The sequence below is a fragment of the Rattus norvegicus genome, chromosome 3 (genome assembly GCF_036323735.1).
Source record: "Rattus norvegicus strain BN/NHsdMcwi chromosome 3, GRCr8, whole genome shotgun sequence".
Classification (NCBI taxonomy): domain Eukaryota; kingdom Metazoa; phylum Chordata; class Mammalia; order Rodentia; family Muridae; genus Rattus; species Rattus norvegicus.
The window spans coordinates 42,117,686-42,142,207 of NC_086021.1; the positions used below are offsets into that span (position 1 = coordinate 42,117,686).

At 42.9% G+C, this 24,522-nt stretch overlaps 1 protein-coding gene across 28 annotated transcripts in view; it reads right to left on the bottom strand.

Moving 5' to 3' along the window:
• The window catches only part of Dennd1a (DENN domain containing 1A), a 487,315-nt gene that overhangs the window by 143,184 nt on the left and 319,609 nt on the right, over positions 1–24,522 (bottom strand). For 27 of the 28 annotated variants that reach the window (NM_001191747.1, XM_039105292.2, XM_039105287.2 and 24 more), the window contains one exon: positions 13,409–13,510. The exons of the other annotated variant lie outside the window; for it this stretch is intronic. In NM_001191747.1, coding sequence (NP_001178676.1) covers positions 13,409–13,510 — 102 coding nt within the window. The remainder of the gene's footprint in view (positions 1–13,408; positions 13,511–24,522) is intronic. 28 annotated transcript variants of the gene reach the window in all.

The following is a 24,522-nucleotide window of genomic DNA, read 5'->3' on the forward strand; positions in this document are numbered from 1 at the left end:
AAACAGGAACTCCCTACTAGTTAGTTATCAATAGGGCAAGTGTTTCCATGTCCAGCATTGGATGAAGCCTTCAGAAACACTGGGTGAGGTAGGCACCATTATCCCTGCTACACAGATGAGGAAACTGAGACTCAAGGCAGAAACCAAAGTCAAGTCTGGGTCTGCTCCATTTCACAGCCTGTGCTAGCTAGTTAGCTTTCACTGCTGCCAGGGTTTCTTAGGAGAGCAAATTGCACTTGTCTACGACACTGGCTTACTTTCTTCCAGCCAACCTAATATATCTCCATTACTGCTTCCGCTCAGTCCCTGCTTTTCTATTACTTCCTTGAGAACATGGTTGGACCTTGACCTCAGTTGGGTTTAATTGCTTCTTCTGCATCCCATTTTTTTCCCCTCACAAAAACCTTGGTTCTCTGTGGGGGAGTGTAGAGCTATGCTTGTTATGCAGAGCTCTGTGCTGGTACAGGTGATGACCCTGGGGATCCTGATCTCTGTTCCTTCCTTCTCTCTTGACAACTCATGGGCTACATGTAAGTCAGAAAGTTAGAGGCAATGTCCTAATTCTAACTAGCCTTTTGTCAGACAAAAGGATCAATTTTCATTATGTGAATGCTTACTCTACTCTACATGCCATAATGGTTCTGGTTAGCATCCCACGATAAACTTTTAAATCCCTAGAAGGCTTTTCTTGGAGTAAAAAGTATAATTCAAAACCAAAACCAAGAGTCCTATTTTGCTAGTTAGTGCGCACTAACTAAGAAAGAAGATTCAGAAAGGGTCTATCATGCACTCACACACTCCAGCCTCTTGCCACTGAGAGAGACACATACAGAGGCTGAGGTGCTCACACTTTCCTACACTCCTGTAAGATCCACCTGCTCCAAGCCCCCTCTCCCTTTTTTTGGTTCAGAGTAAGTAAAATTGTCTTTGCTTTTTCTATAAAACAATTCTGCTTTAACATTAATTCATCGCATGTGTGCGCGCGGACACACACACACACACACACACACACACACACACACACTGCAGCTAGGAAATCCTAACAACTATAGATTACAGGATCTGAGCTCAAAGTGACATATATTTATATTAATAAGTAGCCATTCAAAAAAAAAGATTATTTCTAACCAATATGTGCAAGCACATGCATGCTTTTGGGGGAATATTTCCAATGCAGGGCTCCCCCTAAAACTCCTGGCAGTCCAGGATTAAAGGTCAGATTTAAACCATCACCATGCTTCACAATGCAATCTGTGCAGTGCTGCGTAATGAAATGGTTCAGTAAAGGTGCTCATGGAAATTCTTTTAATTAGGTCCAAGGCTTTTCAGTTGTCAACATGAATAAACCAAGAAGATTTGCTTACAAACTGAACACACAAAATAAAAATGTAAGTTACCTTTGAAAAAAGCAGAGGTTCTTTCAAAAGGAAAGTTGGACACTTAAAAAAACAAAAAACAAAAACCCATAACCTCTATCACTTTCTAAAGTCATTCAACAACACACAGCCTAGGAAACAAGGATGTCTCATGATCCAGGATACTACTGCTGAGCCCTAAGGAAAAGTGATTAGAGGAAGGCTCAAGTTAATCATAACGAAAAATGTTTGTCCAAAGACTGATTAATTCCTTCAAAAGTAAAATTTGTCTTACAAGTTCACTGTAATGACTTCTCTATATAAGCCTTTCTCTGGCAGACCAGTGAACGTGCCACAGCAGTACCTGAAAACTAAGGGACACCTACTAAAAGCACACCCCGATTCACTCCCCGATTACTATCTGAGGCCCAAGGGTAGGCCTTGTATTGCAGGAGCATCCCTAAGGCATGCTTTTCAATGCTGTGTTGAGTTGACAAACCAAACCACACCTATCTGGGAATTTCTGTCATCAACTCACAGCAGATTCTAGAACTCAAAATGTACAAAATAGCACCATGAGAACATGGTGGCTTGCTCTGAGAAACTGGGGTGCACCTGCACTGGGCTCTGAGAAAAAAGGAAAATTCATTCCAATTACTACCATAGGTTCTCATTTAGATGGACACAAAGATGTTCAGAAATGTCATTGGCCTTGAGACTTAATGTAGAATGGATAGTGGAAATGAACAATGTTAGTATGCAAACAAACAAACAAAAACTATAAGTCAGTGCGTTTAAGTTAGGTGTAGGTGCATATCTTAGTTCCGGAACATAGGAGGCTCAGGTAAGAAAATGATTTTAATTCAAGAGTTAACAAGCAACTTGGGTAACGTAGCAAGTTTAAGGCCAGCTTGTACTACACAGCAAGACTGTCTCAGAACAAACCAACCAAACACCAATGCCTTGAATAGTCAACCAAATGTATGTTTAGTAAATATGTCAGTCTATTGATATACACTGTTGTTTAGACAGATGTGAGTTCAAATTCTGCCATGGCTGCTAGTTATTACCTATGCCTATAGGTGGATGCCTAACCTTTTTTCTTTTTCTTTTTTCTTTTAAATAACAAAGTGATAAAGTACTTTTACTTTTTTTTGATAGAATTTTTACACACATCAAATGTCAAGACTTTCAAAGCTCTTAGCACAGTGACAGGCACATACTAGGTGCCTAATAGATGGTGGCTTTCTTCTACATTAGCCCAACTCTATAGCATAAAAGTCATAGGTTCCCAATAAACATTTTCTAGGGCATCAATTACTGGTAGTTTCTGTCACTCATTATGCTGGGTTTAGAGGATTTATTTGTGACCCAAACTTGGTGTGTATTTGGGAGTTAATGAAGTGCTTGGTGTTTACCAAGATAAAAGGGGAGTCTGTCTCAGCAACAAGATTGGGCTAAAGGGCTATGGATTTCATACTTAGGGAGGCAGCCAGGCCGGATCCATGGTGGATCACATGAGTATATCCACACGGACTGAGATATATCCCAAGGGGATCTGGGCATCTCCACCTCCTCAGGGGAGGGAAAAAAAAAACAAAACAAAACAGGAAGCAGGGTGGGGGGTGGGAAGTGTGTATAATAGATGTGTTCACAGTGTCCCTGCTGTGATGAACAACTTGATCCACTTACAGTTCCAAACACATGATGCATAAAAGAGCTGACAGAAATTCAATTCTTGCAAAGAAAAGCATCTGCTCTCTAGTGGGAACGGCCAAATATTAAGCAGTTTTAAGGCAGGGCAAAGACCTGGAGGAGCGCACTTCATTATCTAGATAGCGTGAGCAGGGAAACGCAGAGCATTACAAACCAAGCAGAGGAACCCACATTCCAAGCATTAATTACCCGGAGTAAAATGATTCAAGTTAAATCTTTGTTACAACAAATATTAAACCCAGCTGTGTTTATGTCGCAGTTGTGAAAAAGAAGGAAAAAAAAAGAAATCCATGTACAATATCTGTGAGCTCTGCCAGTTAATTGAATTCGCTGGCAGCACTTCCTCCACGGCAAGCCAAACATCCTCAAAGATAAAATGCAGCTTTAAACAGACCTGGGGAGAACGGAGTCAAGAAATTTCAACCAATAAAACACAACTCTTTACTGGTATAAAAGTGAAGTAAAATTCAGTAATGAAAGGAAGGAAGTCTCTTAAATATTTACTGCGTTCCAAAGCTCAGCGTTGTGGTTTACTGCTGAGGGCTCTTCTGATGTCCCACAGTGCTCCTGCCCCAGAATCTTTAATGAAGCCCCATAAAGTCCTCAATTGTTGACAAATCATATACACACACTCTGGCCAAGGTGCACTGGATCAGGATGGCCCTTTGCTTCCTGCATGGAATGCACAAATGGAGTGGACACTGGTGGTAGGCAGCCCAGTGCAGAATGAAGACAATTCCTTAAGAGCAGACAGGGTGACACGGTTCGTGAAACTGTCCCCCAAACTCAAGTCCTGTATTAGTAGATGTGGGACAGAGGGAAGGAAGCTGAGAAACAGTGAAAAGCAGATCCCCTTAGTTTGTGATACACTATGGCATGGGACTCAGCATGTCACTGGATTCTTAGTTTGTTTCCCACTCCCCCCTGGAAGTCAAATGTGTGCTTATGATCACACTACTCTGGTCCTTCCCACGCGGCTCCTCTGGCTGTAGTGGACTGTGACCCCCCTTTCCAAGCTCATCATGGTCACAGATAGCACCAGCACTCAGCCCCACCTTCTGCTGGCAGGACTGCTGCTCCTGATTTGGTTTTAGGTCCCTGTATCCCCAACACACTGAGCACACACTCAAAAGCCTTTGAACAAATAAGGGGCGAAAACGTTCACTTTTTAATTTAGCCACAGAACTACCTACTGGAGATGCTTTGACTGAGAGGTCTGGGACTCCATGGACAGAGGCAGAGCTGCTGGTACAAAATAAAGGTGGGCAGGAGGGTCACAAGAGACAAGATGCCCCAAGGCACTTTTACTCCATGTAGAGAAAAAGGGGACACCATGGTAGGACTGTGAATCAGAGTGGTACTTGTGTGCTGGAGTATGCTATCATGGACAACATGAGGGTGGGCTGCAACCAGAGAAACAGGGACAAAATAAGCCATCCTGCTATCCACTAGTTCATCTAACCAACCAGCCTGTGACCTCATGGAGAAAAGGGGTGTCTTAATCATAAAATCTGGACCCAGTGAATGTCCCCCCCCAAATCAGTCAATGGTCCATCAGACAGTACTAACACATGCAAACACACCTAAAGGATCAGATCTGGAGGAGACACTAGCAGAGTAGGAGGCATCAGCAGTGGCAGCGTCCTGCTCCCTCTTTATAAAAGGGTAGAAAAGCTAGCAGAGACAAGAAGGCCAACTCATGAGTATGATCTGGGCAGCTGATCATATGAACTGAAATCAAGGGCCGTCTTACTCCAAAGTTACCCACTGCCTATGTTCATAAATCACAAGAAATGAGCTGGCCATAAAGCTCAATACTGGCATTTCTAAGGCCTCTTCTTTTAACTTCATTAAATCAAAACTTAAGGTAGGAGAATGGATGTATTTTGGATGGGCAGTCTAATGTGTTTTGACATTCTATGCATCTCACTAAGATCAAAGGACAGGTCGCTTCTTCACCCTACCAGCTGGCTCCTGGGGTGTTTGCTACAGTCATGCTCCCTCCTCCAGGCCCACTCTCTCTACAGCGTTCATGAATGGAATCTTATCTATCTTCTTGACTCTGGTTTCTTTTCACTCACTATAATTCATTTAGAGAGTCTCACATTGTCTTGTGAATCCTGACTTTGTTATATTTGTGACTTAACAATAAAGAATAAAGGCTACAACAGTATATCTACATTAACCCACAGTTAGGCAGTTACAAGTTACTGTGTGTCATGAGCAGCACTGCCACTTACACTCATTGAAAAGCCTATTGGATGCTTGCTTTTCTTTTTCTTAGATAAACAGGAAGGAGTGGAGCTGACTGGCATTGTGGTAGACCTTCGTTAACTTTCTAGAAAACCAGCTGTTTTTTTTTTTTTTTTTTTTTAAAGTGGCTATGCCATTTCCTACCCTCATGAGCTGTTGTAACAGCTCCAGGCAAGTCGTTTCATAACTCAGATGCTTCTGGTGCCGGCTCTAAGGAGACGGCTCAGTGGTTAAGAGCACTGGCTACTCTTGGAGAGGACCTATGTTTGATTTCTGGCATCTACATGGTGGCTCACACCTGTGTGTAACTTCAGTACTATGGGAATCAGCACTGTCTTCTGGCCTTTTAAGACACTATATGCGTATGTGCATAGACATACATGCAGGTAAAGTATACAGATAAAAACAAATAAACCCAAAAATGATTAAAAAAAAATACTTGTGTTGGAGTTCCTGCTTGGATGGAAAAGTAACCTGGGACCTGGGAGCCCAGCAACCACACAGCTGAGAGGAAGCCTCCTCAGCAGAGGGGCTGCAGCCCCAGAGGGAGGACATTCATGGCTGAGCTGGAGTGCTGCAGTGTGATGACTCTAGCTTTGTTGCTCTTCTTCAGTGTTGCAGCTCCCAGGGGAGGGTATCCCCAGGTGAGCTGAGGTGCTCAGGGGCCTCAGACCCACTCTTCTTTGTTTCTTGGCTTCTTGAGATCAGAGAGTCACACAGGGCAGAAAAAGCTCATAAAAGATTTATTGGGAGGGACGAATCCAGAATTGGCGGCTCTGCTCCTGGGTGAAAACAGCGAAGAACTAAAGAGTGGGCAAGGCTTATATAGGATTTCTTAGGGGGTGGAGTTTTGCAGGGCAGAGATTTCCAGGGTGAGAATTGGTGGGACTTCAAGTCTTGAGTTTGGGGAGCTCAGGGATTGGTGGGTTTTCCTGTTATGAGATTAGCATAATCTGGAAATGGTCCTATTGAAGAGCCAGAGATATCACCTCTTTGTGACAGAAAGGTTGGAAACTCATGTTACAACAGTTAGAGAAGTCCGAGGGCGGAGCCTATCTGCTGGAGCTCCTTAGGCGGAGGCCTGGCCACTTTCCTGCCTTAAAAGAGTTTACAAAGTTTACGAAGGGAGTCTACCAGTTGGTGTGACTAGTCAACAACATGTTGTGTCAACTCTTATAAAATTTTAAATTTATTGGTGTGTGTGTGTGTGTGTGTGTGTGTGTGTGTGTGTGTACACGCCGGTGCATACTTAAGGAGACAGAGTCTTACTGAGCAGCTCAGCTGGCCTGGAATTCACAGAGATCAGCCTGCACCACCACACCTGGACTATCTTGCTTTCTGAGATAGGATCTCTCTGGGACGTGGGACTTGCTGATCAGGCTATGCTGGCTGGGCAATGAGCCCTAGAGACCTCCCTCTATACCTCTTCATTGCTGGGATTCCTAGTATGAGCTGCTACATCTGTCTTTAATCCAACTAGGAGCTAGATTCAGGTTCTGATGCTTGTGTAGCAAGTATTTACCAACTGAGATGGCTCCCCCAGCTCCTACACAGTTTTTAAAGAAGCAAATACATGTTCACTATGACAATCAAGATTCAGAACAATGCCATTCTTTCACATTTCCTTTGGGCAACAAAGTCCTGAAAATCTCCTCATCTGATGTCTACCTTTAGCTGTGCTTATATCAGAATGTCTTATTAGATCCTTTCACAATCATAAAACACTGGTGATATCTATTTTGTTGGGTAAGAATCAGTTGCTTCTTTTTATTGATGGGTAGTATCCCATTTTATGAGCATGAACCTGCTTATGTGCTTGTCTGACAAAGGATATGTAAATCTTTGTAAAAAATCAGGGTAATTGTAAATAAAGCTGCTGAAAATATTCATGCACCAGTATGTGTATAAGTTTTTATTTTCTACAGTAGATACCTAGTAGTGTGTTTGGTCATATAGTAAATGTATGCATAAGATGTAGGGTTATAAGTTTCTATTTTACCATACACTGCTGTGGTATTGTTTTACTCTCCACCTAATGATGCTACACATTTTTTCACGTGCTTGTTGGCTAAATGAACACTGTTGTGATGTTTTTCTGGAGTCCTTTGTATACCTTAATTATTAAGACTCTCATATTACTGGGCCTTAGTGTTTCTTTGCATCCTTTGGGAAGCACCTTTTTCTTTCTTTGAAATCTGAACTTACATTTACTTACTTTGTGCGTGTGCTGTGGCAGAGGGTTGCACTTGTGTCACAATGTATGTGGAGGTTAGGGGACAACTTACAGTTTCTTCTTCTCCCGTGTGGGTCTCTGAACAAACCCAGCTTTTAGGCTTGGCAACAATCTCTTTGATCTATTGAGCAAACTCTCCTGCCCCAAAGCCTTTTTCTTTATTAACAGACTCTCCGGGATGTTTTCTATGTCTGTAGTATGTCTACTTTGTTAAGTGCCCATGTTTGTAGGAGATAAGCATTTGCCATCCCCAGGTCTACTTCACAACCTTTCCCTTTATGATGCATGTCTTGGTGACCTAACTGAGAGATCTTTGCCTACTTCATATTCATGAATATTCTCTCATGTTTTCTTCTACTTGTTTTGTAGTTTCATTTTCTATCTTTCTACACATACTCTGTTTTGAGCTAATATTTGCATGAGGTAGAAGTCCAGGTTCCTCCATGATAACCAGTTGTTTTAGCGAATTTATTCTGGGGACAGAAAACTCAAACAAGACCAAGCCTGTACTCATGTGAAGGTTTAATTCTAATCTCTTCCTTTGAGTCTATGAGCTGGGTGTCCATCTCCACTGTCTTGGTTACTGTCACTGTGCCGTCCATCTTGCAGGCAGGTAATAGAGTATTGCGCCTCTAGCTTTCCTTTTCAACACTGTCTTCCCTGCACTAGTTCTTTAGCATATATGTATATATATACACATATATACATTTTAGAACTAGCTTGTCAAGCTTCCCCCAAAAAAGCCATCTGGAATTTGGGCTGGGATTATATTGAATCTATAGATCAATTTAGGCAAATTAACATCTTAAAAATATTGAGTAAAAAATATTGAGTCTTCCAATCCAAAACATGGAATATCTCTCCATTTATTTAGGTCTTTCAATTTTTTTCCTCAAATGTTATATAGCTTGCAGCATACAAATCTTACACTTTTTTTTTGTTAAATGTATTTTATTTTGTATGCTATTTTAAATGGCACTGTAAAAAAAATCTCATTTTCAATTGCTCATTTCAAGTATATAGGAATATATTTGAATTTTGTACAGTGACATTTTCCTGTATCCTTGCTAAAACCAGTTTTCAAACTCCTAAAGATTTTCCACATACAGGATCATGTTGTGTGAGCAATGGCCGTTTTACTTACTTCTTTGTGTATGTGTTGGTCAACGGTTGATATCCAATGTCTTCCTCACTCTGGGTCTTACTTCTTTTAAGTCAGGGTCTCTCACTTGACTAGGCTGTGCAGCCACTGGGCTCCAGGAATCTGCCTGTCACTGGCTTTCCCCTCAGCCCTGGGTTAACAATGCACTCCATGACACCTGGGCTTTATAAACATGGGTACTTGGGATCAGCCTTAGGGCCGCATTCTTGCACAGCGGTACTTTGCTAATTGACTCCCTACCCCTACCTAACCTTTTCTAACCTTCAGAGATTTTATTCCTTTAATTTTTTCTTGTCCTAGTTAGTTAGCTGGTCTGGGACTCTAGTGGAGAATGGGAAAAGGAGACATCCATTTGGGTGTCTACACTTCCGTTTCCCCACCAGGTATGACATAAGTAGTATGTCTTTCCTAGGGTCTCTTCTCTTACCATGAGAATTCCTACTTGCTAAGAGCTTTCATATGAATGAGCACAGAATTTTTCCTAAAATTATATATTTTATGCAGCTTTCTTGATCTAGTTTCCTCTCCTAGTGTTTTCATTGAGCAGATCACTGAAACTGATTTCCAATGTGCATTAACTTGATCACTGTGTCTTATCATCATCTTATTTTACTGGACTCAATTTGTTAATATTTTGTTTTAAAATTTCACATCTTTATAAGGCATGTCAGTACATAGAGTCTTTTTTTTTTCTTTTTGGTTTGGTTTTATCTCAAGGTAATGCTGGCTTCATGAAATAAAATTGGGGGCTTTTTTTTTTAACTCAATGTTTAGAAAAACTATGTATTTACCTTCAAATGTTTAATCACAAGTGCAATTTCTTTTAAAACAGAATAATGGCATTTACATTTTTTCTTTTCTTGAGTCACTTTACAATTTTGAGGGATTTTGTGGATTTCACCTAAATTGCCAAAATTATAGGCATAAAGATAGTCTTAATAACTTCATTCTTTTTTCTGTTTTAAAAATAAGCGTTTATTTTGGAATTTTGCAGATTATAGAAAGCTGTGAAGACAGTACAAAGAATGCCCATATCTGTCTCACTCAGTTCTCCCTGTGATGTCTCTTGTATGGTCACTGGAAGTCAGTTCATTGAAGGAAGCCAGGGGTGCGGTGTTGGTGCACTGCTCTGAGTTAAGCTCTCAGCCCCACTGCGATTCCTCTGTTTTTCCCCCTACTGTTCCTTTCCGTCTCAGGATCCACACTGTACTCTGCTGCCACACTTCTGTCTCCTCTGATATATTACTAGCTCCTCAGACTTTGTTTTTATCAGACTGACACACACTGATTATGCTATGTTGCAGAGTGTTCCAAAATTTGAGTATGTGTACTATTTTTCATAATTAGAATACATTTTAAAAACACCAGATATGAAGAATCTTTTCTATCATTGGGTTACAATGATAGCCACAAAACACCATTGTGATGTTAAACTGAACCCAAAACTTGGATGTTTATCCATGAAACTTATTATAGTTTTCTTTGCAAACCACATTTTATTTAATTTTTATATTTGTATTAGCACAATGGGTTTCATGATGACATTTTTATAGTTCTTATCATTCCTACCTATGGCCCTCCCCATCCATCCATCTACATGGCCCCTCTTGCCGGACCTCCCTTTGCGTTCATATTCATTCATCTTATTACCCTCTGGGCAAACTTTTTTTTTTTTTTTTTAAAAGCAGATTGCTCAAGCCTACATGTTAGTGTGAATGCTCTCCTGGAAAGAAGAGCACTCTCAGATATTTCTTGCCTTTTCTCTGTATGGAAGACTGGTTTCCTCTCCCCAACTCTCTTTTGATTAGTGACTACACAGTATATGTTTTTCCATTTGTTTACTTAAGACTTTTTATTTATTAATGTGGCATGTCTGTGGGAATGTATGTTTGTGAATGGGTACCCACAGTCCCTTGGAGCTGGAGTTTCAGGTGTTTATTAGCCACCTGATATGGGTGATGGTGCTAAGGTCCAAACCTGATTCATGATTGAGCAGCAAGCTCTCTTAACTGCTAAATCAGCTCCGATTCTTTCACTTTTTAATCTTAATCTTTATATTTAAAGAGGAACTCATGAGGTTGGGGAAATGGCTCAATAAGCAAGCGTGATGACGTAAGTGTGGTGTAGTTCCAACCTGGAGTGTCATTTGTAGGTTCATATTTAGAGGCCTAGCCTACACATCTGACTCAAGGCATGCTGTTTTGCTTTTCCAGTCATTGTGAAGAGTAACCCTCTGAAACTGTGAACCAGAATAAGATTTAACTCCATTAAGTTGATTCTGTCAGGAATTTTGCCACAGTAACAAGAAAAATATTCATAAAAGGCATGTTTAATGTTACTGTCAATAGCAAGTGAAACCCACCATCCTATTAATGCTTCTGTTTGTGTGTGATTTTTTTGTTTTTTGGTTTTTTTTTCTGAGTTTTTGAAAGGACTCTAGCCATCCTGAGCATGGCAGACATGGCTCTGGCAGGCCTTTCCATTCTCCCCCATCCCCCTGCCTTACTAAAAGATTACTAGATGGCATTCCTAAAGCTAGTCCCCCCAGTGTCTAGTCCTTATTTGGCTACTTCTCTTGAGGCTGATTACCAAGTCCAGCTATCAAAGTACTGAAGTCCAGTGATCAAAAGCCCCTCTTTGACTGCTCTAATTAGTATGTCCAATGACAATTAAGTACCTCACTCTAACATGGGGTTTCCCTTTTTACCTTTATAAACTGCCATGTGCCTAGACCACAGCTGTCTCTTGTCTATCCAGAGGCAGTCCTTTGTCCCTCTGGGACAAACATCCTTTTCCCTCTCCCTTGTTCCCTTTCCCTTCTTCGTTATCCTCTAACTTCTGTCTTTGTCTCTTATTCCTTGCCCTTTGTCCCTCTGGGGCAAATAAATCTCCTCTGTGGTGAAAACTTAAGTCTTGGGGTGTCTTGTGCCAAACTGGTACCTTCAGCTTCTCCATGTAGCCTTGGCTGTCCTGGAACTTACTCTGTAGAGCAGGCTGTCTTCTAATTCACAGAGAGCTGCCTGTCTTTGCTTCCTGAGTACTGAGATTAAAGGCATGTGCCACCGCCCCCCCCCCCCCCCCGTGCTGATGTGTCTCTTTTATTTTTCCCTGTAAGTCACACTGTACACTCAGCATTGGTTTTATGAATCTGTCTTCTTTTTCCTCTGGTGGTTTATGAGTTCACAATATACATCTCTGACTTGATACCAGTCGCATACATACAACATCACAACAGTTTCTACAGAACATAAAAACCAGTGAAGCACACTCCCATGTTCTACTTTGTGAACCTGCTGCTGTGTACTTTACTTCTGTTTATGCAGTAACACACACTATATTTGCTATTATTTTTTTTTCCCTTCAGAGCTGAGGACCGAACCCAGGGTCTTGCGCTTGACTAGGCAAGTGCTCTACCACTGAGCTAAATCTCTAACCCCATTTGCTATTATTTTAACTTTTTTTACTTGACATGTGTCTTACATTGACCTACACAGTTACTGTTTCTGGCAGTCTGCAGTCCTCTGTCATATATGCTTCTTATTATGTTAGTACTCAACTCCCAAGACCTTCCTTTGACATATCTTATAGCTCAGATCTGCTGACAAATATTTCAGTTTTTTTTTAATCTGAAAAAAATGCTTTAAAAAGTTTAACTTTATCTTTGAGAGCACACTTTTAGTGGACGGAAAGTACTTAGATTGAAAACTTGTCTTTTGATGAGTGGTGGTGGCACACAACTTTCATCCCAGCCCTGGGGAGGCAGAGGCAGGTGGATCTCTGAATTTGAGGTCTACAGAGAGAGTTCCAGGACAGCCAGGGATACACAGAGAATCAATCCCTGTTTTTTTTTTGCTGTCATCAAACACCATGACAAAGGTAACCTGTAAATGACAGTTGGGCTGTGGTTCCGGAGAATTAAGTCTATTGTGGAGGAGTGAAGGCATGGGGCAGGCGGCTGGACAAGCAGCTGGGAGGGCACATCTTGTTTCACAAGTAGAAGGCAGAGACAGCCAACATGAAATGGTGCCAGTTTTTTTGAAACCTGCCTCAAGTAACATACTTCCTCCAGTCACACCTAATCCTTCCTTCAGGTCACCTAATCCTCTCAAACAGCCACCTAGTGGGGACCATGTATTCAAAAGCTGAGACTTATGAGGGACATTCCATACAAACTATCCCTTTCACTGAGCTTCCCAGAGCTCTTTCTTGGCTTTTCACTTTCATCAGAACGGTTGAAAACTGACTATAAACTCTTTACACTTAGTTCTGTCTTCCCCAACTTTTCTCACTTTCCAGGACCCCAACTGCATGTATGTCAGTCCTCTTGAGACTCCCTAAAAGTTAATGTTCCACCTTTGCTTTTTGTTGTTGTTGTTAAATATCAGATGAATGTTTCTACGTCTGCCAATGCACTTTCCTGGCATTTCTCTTTCAAGGTAGGAAACTGAGGCTGAGAGGGGAAAATAATTTACTCATGTTACTCCATCTTCACAGCCCCCTTGTTTCATTAAAAAGGCACCTTGAGGTTTGCCATCTTCAGGAAGTCCTACAGTGTAAGAAAAATTGTTAACATTGAGCAGTGTCCACCACTGTTACCCTGATGTACACTAGGCCCTGAACCACACTGTCTCCCAGCCCTAGAATTACAACATGAGCACTCAGGAGTCAGAACTCACACATAGTACCTACCACATCATTTGGGAGGCTCTGAAGGTCATCAAAAGGGGTTTCCAGGGTGTTGGTGTCCACATTCAAGATCACAACATCATCTAGGGCCATGTTTCTGACCTTCTGCAAGTAAAGAAAATCCAGAATCACTGGAACTGTCACCAGGACACAGGTTACTCCCTCTTGGCCTTCTTTAGGGAAGAACAGCACTGCTGGATAAAGGCTTACTCTGACAGCCTCAGGGATACATGGCTTATCTTTGTAGTTCTTTTAACTGCCATAAAAATTCTCTGATTTGCATGATCACTGCCCCTTCCCCCCTCGACAAATCTCAGGCGTGAAAGCCATTTTACAGAGGCTAGGTAACATACCCTGAGTCAAACAGCTAGAAAAATTCTGCTGTTATTTTATATGTATGTATGTATGTATGTATGTATGTATGTATGTATGTACACACACATACATATATGTATGTGCATGTATATATATATGTGTATATATGAAAATTGTTGCTGACATTCTGATCCTAGCTTCTAGGCACCTAAATAAACATTTCAAGGATCTTCCTAGCAGGAGGATGGCTTATGCTTGTCAGAGACTTTTTAACAGTTCATAAAAAACATGTCATTGACAGCTGATGAAAACAACAACAACAACAACAACAACAACAAAACAACAACAAAACATGTCAAGAAACTGAATCCTAGAATCTTTCCATGTAATGGCCAGTGTCTCTTAAGTCCTGCTATAGATGTTTCCAGGAGCCTGTGGATCATCTTCCAAGCATCTACTAGGTACTTTCCATTGGTGGAGAACCAGAGAGGTTCAACAAGGTGCTTGACTAATGTATTTCCTCTCTCTTCTGAAGCCCACCATTCTATTAACTGCTGCTTTACTTGAAGGGTGGGTGCAAATGAGAAGGTGTTAACAACAGCTGCCGAGCACTGTGTAGAGCTGTGACTTAGTGAGCACAAGCCCTGCTTGCAGAGGAGCACACTGAGACTCACTCCAGGACTGAGCAGCCTGATGCACCCCAGCAAGTTAAATCTTTGGGTTTATCATAAGGAAGTTACATGAAGGCCAACCACAATCAACTCCGCCGCTAAAGCCACACACATTTCAGAGCTCTGCTCCACTGGTGTTTTCTCTTCCATCAGGAGCTAGAAGGCGTGAAGTTACTACCCATTTCAGAGATAAGAAGGGGAGGCTTCACGAAGTGATGAAGCTTGTTTATGGGGGCACATCTAACAGAATGGCTTTATTGGAAAAACCACTATTAGGGAATAGATGTGCCCCTCACTTCCTACTAGTCCCCTCTAGGCACCTCTAGAACCTCTAGAACCTCTAGTGGTTCTCAACTTTCCTAGTGCTGTGATTCTTTAATATAGTCCTTCATGTTGTGGTGACCCCAACCATTTTTGTTGCTAGTTCATAACTGTAATTTTGCTATTGTTATGAATCTTAATATATGTTTTAAAGATAGAAGTTTGCCAAGGTGGCCATGACTTCCCACAGGAAGGTTCCCACAGGTTGAGAACCACTGTTGTAGGCTGTTGTGAACTACAGAGGTCATCTCTGTTCTGGGCTGGGCACTCGGGTCTTATACATGGCGGTTATTACCTTTTCATGTGTGTTGGCAGAGAGCTACAGCCTCTTGGTAGTGAAAGCGTGGCTCTTACTTTAAAAGGTGATGATTATCATCACAGGCAGGATCAGATCATAGATGAGAGACACCAGGCTGCAGGTACTGAGCTGGGGACCCCAGCATCTCTTGCCTTGCCTCATCTGACCCTCCCAATAGCTCCAAACAGAAGGGAAGAAGGCAATGGTCACTGGAGAGCAGTCCTGGGGCTGAAAGGTTCTGTGAGTGGGTGTTGAGAGTGGATCGGAATTGGGCCTTGTTTCTGTGTTCCCAGAGCTGCCCCAGCAGCACAGACCAGCCCTTGTGGGCTCTCTGAGGCTGGGCTGGAACAGGCTTTTGATTTCCTTCCACTCCTGGCTGGAGGACTTGCCGGTTAAGCTGTGTGGAGTGTTTACTTTTTCAACAATAGCAGCAGGCAGAAGAAGAGGAAAAACCCTGGCCTCCTTTCTTGACTTAGCAGGCCAGGGTCCCCTTAGTAACCGGATTGTCCCCAGCACTGGGCTCCAGGCAGGAGCTGGGTTGGCAGTTTCCTCTCATGGGACAATGCTGCCCTGCCGGTGGCAAGGCCTCTTCTAAAGGAGCTGGCATGGGCTCAAGGGGCTTCCTGAAGCTCAGAGTTCCCAAGGAAAGAATCACAGGCAGCTTAGCTAGAGGGTGCTCTCCCCTGAAAGGCTGTGGGTGGGAGTGCTGGTGGAGAAGGATGGCTCCTGAGTGTTAGCTCACTTCTCTTCAACATCATGCTGGAGAGAGCCTATTATCTTCAAGGCTCAGAGACTAAGCAAATTGCCTGATGCCACATAGCTAGGGAGGGCAGCAGACCTGGGTATGGAAAAGAGTCTAACTCTAACTCTATCTGAAGAGACTAGATCCATGGATCCAGAATTCTGGGATTCATACTGAGCACCTCTGCAGGTGGTCAGTCACAGTTGACTCTCTCTGGGCCTTTCTTTCTCTTGCAAAACCAGACTTGCCTTTTGTAATATAAAAATTACATTTACCTACTATTCAGAAAGCCAAGGCTTACCATTTAGAGCCATTACTCTAAATTATTTCCTTTTGTGTTTCCTTCTTTCCTACCTCTGCTCTAAATCCTTTGCACTTCCCCCACCCCTTGGTTTTCCACATTGATTACAGCATAAGCAATGCTCCGCTTCATTAAAAGCGAAGTGACAATTACTAATTGCTCCAGAGTGTTCTGCTACATGGAAACAAACTCAACCAAGGCCACTTGGCTGAACATTACCTCCAGTGTTTAAGACATTAATATATATCACATGGTCATGAAGTCTGAAGGCTGGAAGCTCTGTGCTTCAGGACAGATTCCTAGAAGTGGATTTTAGTTCCCATTCCTTAAGAAGTGTCCCTGGTGAATTCAACTTGGAGAGATATCTTTTCTTCCAATTATTTTAAAGCCATTTTACCCACAGCTTGTGTTTCCTACTCTAAGTGAAGAAAAATCAGCAAAGACACGAGCAGATGTCAAAATAGTCCTCCAAAAATCCTTCCCAATTAGAACACTTAGAGTACCGCAGCACACCGAGACAGCTCGCCGGTAGCTTGTCCCACCAACACATTCCCTCTCTTTTTAGTTACAGCATATGCCAAGGCTCCTGCCAGCTGCAAACCCTTCCCCCACCAACTCCATAGGCTTCTTCTCAGAACGGGAAGAAGGGGAAAGAAAACAACAAAAAAAAACCCCAAACAACATTGATATACATTGTCCAAATGACATTTTTTTAATCCAGAAACACTACACCCCATCAATATTATTCTTAAATAATAAAATAAAATATTAAGATTTCTTTCTTCTGTGCTTTTGTCACAGTCTTAGCTTGATCCAGGCAAGGGACAACTTAAGAGTAGCCGAGAGGACACCAATTTTCTAAATGTCACCTCTAGCTGATCCAAACCATATGGGATATGTATCTTTAAGCACTGCACTGGATAGGACATCACGAATCCTTCAGGTTCCCAGTTGGGAAGAGAACAGGACAATACTAGCAGTGTCCTCATTGTGCTGTTCAGTTTTATGCCAACTTAACACAAGCTAGAGTCACTGAAGAGGAGGGAACCTTAATCAAGTAATGCTTTCTTGCTGGGTGACGGTAGTGGCAGTGACACACGACTTTAATCCCAACACCCAGGAAGCAGAGACAGGTGGATCTCTGTGAGTTTGATACCAGCCTGGGCTGCAGAGCAAGTTCTAGGACAGCTAAGGCCATACAAAAAACCCTGTCTCTAAAACCAACCAACCAACCAACCAACCCCAGAAACCAAACCAAACCAAACCAAACATGCCCTTTGTAAGATCAGGCTTCAGGCAAGCCTGTGGGTGTTTTCTTATTTAGTGACTGATGGAGGAGGGCCCAGTCCATTGTGGGTGGTACCACTGCTGGGCTGCTCATCCTGAGTGCCATAAGATAGCAGGCTGAGCAAGCCATGAGAAACAAGCCAGTAAGTACCACCCTTCCACAGCTTCTGCATCAGCTCCTGCCTCCAGGTTCCTGCCTTGCTTGAGTTCCTGTCCTGACTTCTTCTAATAGTGGACTATGATCTAGAAATGTAAGCTGAATAAACTCTTCTTTATCCAACTTACTTTTTGGCCATGGTGTTTTGTTGCAGCAACAGTAATCTTGATTAAGAAACTCATTGTGGTATTTAGAGGTGCTGATGTATGGTAGGGTTTCTTCACGATTTCCAGAACTTGTTGGCTCTGGGCTCAGGCACTCTGAGAGCCCGTTGCATAGTGTGGTTATTAGAACCCAGCTTCCCACAATCAGAACATCATGCAAACCCAGGTTTACCTGTAATAGTACTTACTCAATGATCCTCTGCCCTGTCTCTAGGTTTCCTATTTTAATTTCTACACCAATATTTGGCCCACAGCAGACAATTCTTAAAAGGGCGAATGAATAAATGAGTGAAGGTGGGGGATGGGAGAGAGAGAAGGAGCAGAACGCACAGGTGAGCAGCACGGATTCCACATCTAGCCTGTTGAGTTACACAGCTACATCAACCTGAGCAAGTCAGTCTTCCCTGGCCTGTTTTTCTTTCTTCTGGGTTCACATAAAGACACTATCCTATCAGCTTGCTATGAGTATTAAATGGGTTAACATTTAAAAAGTATTTAGTGGATGGCACACAAGAACTGCAAGGTAAGTGTTTTTTTTTTTTTTTTTTTTTTTTTTTCGGAGCTGGGGACCGAACCCAGGGCCTTGCGCTTCCTAGGCAAGCGCTCTACCGCTGAGCTATATCCCCAACCCAAGTGTTTGTTAAGTTAAAAACTAATGTTCTTTTTTGGGGTGATAGGAATGTGCCAAATCTTTATTGTGGTGGTGGCTTCAAAACTATTAAAATTAATTGAAACATTGCTTTAAATGGATGGGTTGTTGACATGAACTATACCTCAGTGTAGTTGGTAAACTCATCAGAATGATATTCAGAAGAGAGAATAAACTCACAGCAGCCCTGGAAAGGCAGGGGTGGGTGTATGATTGTGAATGGTACTCAGGACAAGGAGGCACTTCCCAAGGCCACCCTGAGCCCTTTACGTCAATGTGAGAGCTTTAAAAAAAACGTTTGCGTCTTGTGTTCTCTTAGGGCATGTCTAAATCCCTAATGCCTGGGGAGGGGACCGGGCAGCTGATGAAATGGCAGGACTCACAGCAAGGCCATATCAAATTAAGAGGAAATGATGATTCTTCACAGAATGGAGAGATGTAAAACGTGGCATGTAGTAATCCTGGCATAGGAAGCCAACTGACCGCAAGTTGAGTTGCAGGGCCCAGCTATAATCAAGTCAGCCTCTTCTGACTGACTGCAAACAACGGAGTGTTCCTGCACCAGGATGGAGGTGTTGGGGGTCACTGTGGGGAATCTTTTCTGTTATTCTTATACCAGGACCTCCCCTGTGGCAGGACCCTACCTCACTGGTCTGCAGTGTCTAGCACAGAGTCCGACACAGGAACATATTCCTTAGCTGGGGAAAGAGCAGACCAGCTGTGACTCACTCCACTCTACTGGGAGTCCAGACTTGCAGCAGATGTCAATGCGAACCCACTGTAAGCAAACTGGAGTCTGCTCCAGGAAGTGCGATGGGAATAACAATGATGATGGCAATGATAACAACCATGTAAAATTACCATGATTAATTAGCACAGGATGAATTCACGGTGGACAAGGACAGCAGGCATTAACTCAGGAACAAAGATGGCAGGCCTTAGAATTGGACCACTTCATCCAAGTCTTGCCTTAGTTTTGTGACTTCCAGCAAGTTCTCCTGAGCTGCTGTTTTCTCATCTACAAAGTGGCGATAAGGCTGCCCAGCTGTGTTGTGGCTTAGTGCAGCAGTGTGTAAGGAGCTCAGCACCAAGTCTGACTGTACTAAGGGCCAGCACATGAGCCACTGCTTCAGAAAGTCTCTACTTGTGATTCGACAGGATGCCAGTAAGGGGTTACAGTTCTGAGCAAACAGAGTTAAGCATATGTTCTGAGGAAGGCAGACACTAGGCAGATTCTACTGTCATGATTTTATGCTATTAATATTAAGACTCCCAGCAGCCTGTTGTTTTCCTGGTTCTGGCTCATGTCTGAGGCTACACTGAATCTGAAGTCCAGTTCAGGTTCCATGCTGTGGGCAAGTTTCTTAGCCCTTGTATCTGCTGAACTGGCTGCTCAATGAAGAAGTAACAGCGAGGACAGTGGTTACCAGTAGACTGGAGGAGGCTGGGTAGAGCTGCATAGAAAGGGCTGCTGGCACTAGAGCTTCCAGGGACTAAGCCACTACCTAAAGACTATACATGGACTGACCCTGGACTCTGACCTCATAGGTAGCAATGAATATCCTAGTAAGAGCACCAGGGGAAGGGGAAGCCCTGGGTCCTGGTAAGACTGAACCCCCAGTGAACTAGACTGGTGGGGGGAGGGCGGCAATGGGGGGAGGGTGGGGAGAGGAAACACCCATAAAGAAGTGGAGGGGGAGGGATTAGGGGGATGTTTGCCCGGAAACCGGGAAAGGGAATAACATTCGAAATGTAAATAAGAAATACTCAATAAAAAAAAAAAAAAAAAAAAAGAAGAAAGGGCTGCTGGCATTGTAATGCCATCTCTGCATCTGGATGCTCACCATATACTTAGGACAAGTATACTTTGCCCTTGAAATCTCATACATTAGCAAAAATCTCATATATCAGCTTATTTGAAAATTAAATGAGTAAGTATGTATTACAATACTAAGGATAGTGACTGGTGTATAATTAGCACTACTTATAAAAACTATTCTTGCTATAAAAATAAAAAAAATTCTATTAAAAATTTCATAGATAGTATACAATGCTGTCAGAAAACATGTAGGCAAAGACAGATACCTATAGGGTACAACTACTTCTTTAGGCTGTCCTGCCTTCCTTTAGAGATGCAAAGCAGAGACTGACTGGGGTTCCACTGAGACACTTTCATGTTCCCCAGACAGCCTGGCAGGAGGCAGCAGAAGGATGGAGGGAGGAGCAGCAGCAAGAACAAGAGAGGCTGGTCTGGATCTCAGGGGCCCAGGAGAAGCTTTTTGAAAATGGTTGAGTCCCATGTTTTTAATCTGTAACATAGATTCTTGCTACATATGACGATAAGAGCATTTTAAAAAGAACAAATATGTATTTTGTGCCTGTATAGTCAGTCATGAGCAGAGTCATTTTGGACATCTACTTTGCACAGGAACCCTATGGCAGCACCAAAGAGCCCAACATGGGATAACTGGGGGGGTGGGGGAGGTGTGCAGGATGAAACTTGTTTTTTTCTTTTTTATCTTGTTTACTATTATTGTTGCTATTGTATGTATGCCATGGGTCAGCATATGGAGGCCAACCATGGAGAGTTAGCTCTTTCCTTCTGCCATGTGGACTGCAGGGATTGAACTCAGAACCTCAGGCTTGCACAGCAAGTGCTTTTACCCACCAACATCTCTCTGGCTCCTGACACGCTACCCCCCTTTTGTTGTTGTTGTTGTTGTTGTTGTTGTTGTTGTTTGTTTGTTTTTTTGAGCTCTATGTAGGCTTGGCTATACAGGAATTCACTCTGTAGGCAAGGCTAACTTCAAATTCAGAGATCCAGTGCCTCTGTCTGGAGTGCTGGCATTAAAGGCATGTGCTATCACCATCCAGAAGCACAGTTTTGCTGGAACTCGTATCCTCATAACTATGCCCATTATGGCTCACTAGTCCATCCCTTTGGGAAAGGGTAACCTACTTGTCTCCTGACTCAGCTAAGATGCCCACTCAAGTCAGACTCTCAACAGTGTTTTGTTTCCTAATTCCAAAGGTAGAGGGTATAGTTAAAATAAACCCCAAATGACATCTCAATAGTTGTTATCAAAAGTTTATACTAAGTGACTATCCCTGGGCTTATGTAGTCATTTCTCCTGTTAACTGTATGCCTGGGGTTACAGAACCTCAAGGTCACAGCAAATCTCGAGGGGCTGGCAAGTGACAGAAGCTGCTATGCATTCTTTATGCATCACCTCTACCTGACATCCACAGCAGCACAATGATATCCACTCGTTGCGGCCTCCTGATGCCCAACCCTTTGTGTATATCATCTTAATCTCGGATAACCTTATATGACAAAGATGGGTACTGAGGAGTAAAGACAATAGCTCAGAAGCATGGGGGGGGGGGGTTCAGCTTTGAACACAGGTGAACTGCATTACCCCTATTTACTTTGACACAATTGTTTCTTCTGACAAATATAATAGATCTCAAGAGAATTTTCTCTGGAATATCATACCCACTTGATAGATGAGAAAACCAAGGGTAAAGAGATGAAATAGTATGCCTGTGTTGTTAGAACTGATGTGTGTCAGAGAAAGAACATGAACATGGTTGCAGTGTTCTTTGTACTACCCGGCACACATAAAATATAGCCAAATGCATGCGCATACATATGAGCACATAACAAAGAACAGCTTGGGGAGCTGGTGGCCTCCTAGAAGGAAAGCAAAGACATAAGAGGGAAGAGGCAAGTATAGATGGGAAGAGGAGAGGCAAATGGGAACCTAAGCTCTTTATTCTTCCTAAAATCTTGGGTACAAACAGAGGAAAAGTGACACCTTTCCTCCCTCTCTCTGCCCCAGAGGTCAACAAGCTGCCAAGCAGTTGATAAACGTGGTAGTTTTGCTTTGGAGCCCGGAGTCACTGATGGGCTCCTTCCTGCCCCACAAAATTAAAATCTAAGTCCACAGCTCAGAGAGCCTTAAGAACCCACTGCAATTTCCCAGCATGCTTTAAATAGAAACAGAAGCTTGGCAGGAGAGGGAAGTGGAGCACACACTCTCAGGTCAGGGCCACCCCACTCACAGGGTAGTGAGCACTGATGCTCATTAACACAGCTAGAGACCTCATCTCAGACCAGCGGAGGGGCTGCTCTCCAGTGGGGCCTCTTCTGAGTGGCCACTCACATTGGTTAGTCATTCAACAAGAGCTGTTGGGCTGTAAGGACCCAGGGACAATTATACCATGATCTCTGAACTCTAGAGGCTGCTGGCCTCCTTGTGCTGTGATGGATCCTAGGAAAACCCTGACATGGAGTAGACCTTGCCTCACTAGAATATCCACAAGTACCTGGAGCCTGTCTGAGTGGCTGGAAAGCCTCAAGGTTGGTGTTTCAGCTTTTCACTTGCTACCTCTAGGCAAGGCACACAGCTCTGGTTTCCCCTCTCTGTGGCCTGGGAATCAAGACTGGGGGAATCGGCCCAATGCACAGGTTCACTCCATAGAAAGCCAGTTCAATATTGACAGGCTTTCCCCTCTTTAAGCTGAGTTCTGCCATTTCTCCTTAAGTCACAGTCTTCAAGTCCATCCCAACTTAGCCTACATCCAATGGAGTGTAGGGTGAGACCTCCATACCCTTTACTCCACCACTGCTGGAAACTCCATGTTTCCCTGTGTAAGAGTCAAGGAATTGATATTCTTTATTCTCTTTTTCTGTTGTTGGGACTGGGGAAGAGGGTATTTAGTGAGACAACCTGGCTCCTTCCAGCTTCCATATTACTCCCTGCTTTTCTAGGAACTCTTCCTATAACAAGGTATAGTCTCTAACTCTGCAGTCAAGAATAAGGGCCAATAGGTTCAAGGATACTTGTCATGGTGTTCTTCATGTGCTAGCCCCTTAAAATTATGCTTTTAGCCTACCTTTTCCATACAGACCTGTACCTAGAAAATGGCTTAAGAGCTTTATAGAGCCTGGGGCCCTTTATTAGGAAATGACACAGCTGGTGCTGAGCACACACTGAGGACAGGAGCTGGGTCATACATATCTTTTGTGGCCACCATAGATAGGTTGCTAAATAGTTAAGTGTACCTTAAATTAAGATTAGTATAATTTCTGCCTTTGCATGTTAAAACATTTCAGAGTAGTAACCTGGGTCAAATCCTAGTCTTTCACTGTGTGACTTTGGACAAGCTACACAACTCCTCTGTGCCTAAACTTTATCACCTGGAAAACAGAGCTATCATTACCAGAACAGACTTGTTAGGAAAATGACATAGTTAGTTTGTAATGTATATATCTGCTATTTCATAACAGTACCTGTCCAATTTGAAACAATGAGGCATGGATTTAGGAGCTTCACCAGGAGTGTAAGAGGATATGGACCCCCTAATCCTAAAATGGTTTGGGGCCTCCCTCCCATAAAACAAGGCCTCACTCCTTCTACACAACTGCCACTGGCCATCATTCATTCATCACTAAGCACAGCAAACCCTAACTCCCATCTCCACCTGCCTTTTATTTGAAATGTCAATTTTTAAAGAGTGGAGAGGTTGGAGACCCAATTTAACAAGCATGCTGAAACATTGTTTATTGCCCCCATAAACATGGCTTAGTGAGAATTACGGACTTAATCAGAGGGAATTGATCTCCCATGAAAAGGAGCCCTTGGAATTTAAGAAACACCACCTTCATCATGAAAATCTCTTAACTTTGCAAACAAACTATAGGTGGCCTTAAATATGTGGGTAGTTAAGGGATGGCCAGTGCTGTGATCTGTCTTGTATAGGAGCCTCTGAACCCCGAAGGTCCATAGCACTTTGAAGATGTAAGAAAAATAGCTGGAAATCCATATCAGGAGACACGGCTCGAAAAATACAACAAAGTTCTGCTGAGTGGGAAGGAGGACTTCTCTGGATGTCAAGGGCTGACAAGAGAGGGTCCAGCACCATGACAAGGCTGTGTAATACAGAGCTGGGCTGACCGAGGCCACCTCACCTCCTGAGGAAGTATGTGGCAACAGAGAAGGTTTAGGGATCTGTTTTCTGGAGGAAAGGAACTCTGTAAAATCAAAAGGATGCTGCATGGCTTTGTAGAGATTGTTTTCCCTATAAAACAACCAATTCCAAAGGATGAGGTTCTGGGAGCCCCAATTTCCTAGAATGAGAATTTATTAGTGCTGCTCTGATCACTAGGAAAGGTTTTCATAAGACATCCACCTTGTACAGAATGTATC